General features: G+C 53.3%; 1 protein-coding gene across 1 annotated transcript in view; it reads left to right on the forward strand.

Annotated features, from left to right (window-relative positions):
• EMH_0055310 (uncharacterized protein) overlaps positions 1–813 on the forward strand; it is a gene marked incomplete at both ends in the record, with an annotated part of 7,759 nt that overhangs the window by 5,319 nt on the left and 1,627 nt on the right. The window contains one exon of the mRNA XM_013497221.1: positions 455–811. Coding sequence (XP_013352675.1) covers positions 455–811 — 357 coding nt within the window. The remainder of the gene's footprint in view (positions 1–454; positions 812–813) is intronic.

An 813-nucleotide genomic window follows, 5' to 3' on the forward strand; every position in this document is an offset into this window, starting at 1 on the left:
CTTTTTGTTTTTCTTTTGTTTCTCTTTTGTCTCCTTTTTGTCTCCTTTTTGTCTCCTTTTTGTCTCCTTCTTGCCTCCTTTTTGTCTCCTTTTTTCTTTCTTTTGTCTCTCTTTTTTCTTTTTTCTCTCCCTTGTCCCTTTTGTTTCCTTTCTGTCTCCTTTCTGTCTCTCTTTTGTCTGCATTTTGCCTTAATTCATTGCTGCTGCAGCTGGCATTAGCATTACTGCTGCTGCTGCTGCTGCTGCTGCTGCTGCTGCTGCTGCAGCATCTGCAGCAGCAGCAGCATTCATTGTATCTCCTTTTTCATTTCTTTCTCGTTTCCTGTGCTGCTGCTTCTGCTGCTGCCTGCTCCTCTCCTCTCCTTCTGCTGCTGTCTCCTCCTCCCCTGCTGCTGCTGTTGCTGCTGCTGCTGTTGCTGCTGCTGCTGCTGCTGCTGCTGTGTGTGTGCTGCAGCACGATGATCCAGCTGATTCAGCCTCTCCCTACGGGTATAAAGTTAGAGTTAAAGTCTCACAAAGTAGTGCGCGCAACAGCAGCAACAGCAGCAACAGCAGCAGCAGCAGCAGCAGCAGCAACAGACCAGCAGCACCACAACAACCCCACCACCCCTACCACCAACAACAGCAGCAACAGCAGCAACAGCAACACCACAACCACCAGCACAACCACCCCCACAACCACCCCACCCCCCTCAACCTCTCCCCCTGCCTCCTCTTCCTCCTCCTCCTCTCCCCCCACCACCACCACCCCCAGCAGCAGCAGCAGCACCACCACCACAACCCCCGCCCCCCCCACCACAACCCCCACCACCA

This window comes from Eimeria mitis, genomic scaffold, assembly GCF_000499745.2.
Source record: "Eimeria mitis Houghton genomic scaffold, Emh_scaff2543, whole genome shotgun sequence".
In the NCBI taxonomy this organism is placed as follows: Eukaryota; Apicomplexa; class Conoidasida; order Eucoccidiorida; family Eimeriidae; genus Eimeria; species Eimeria mitis.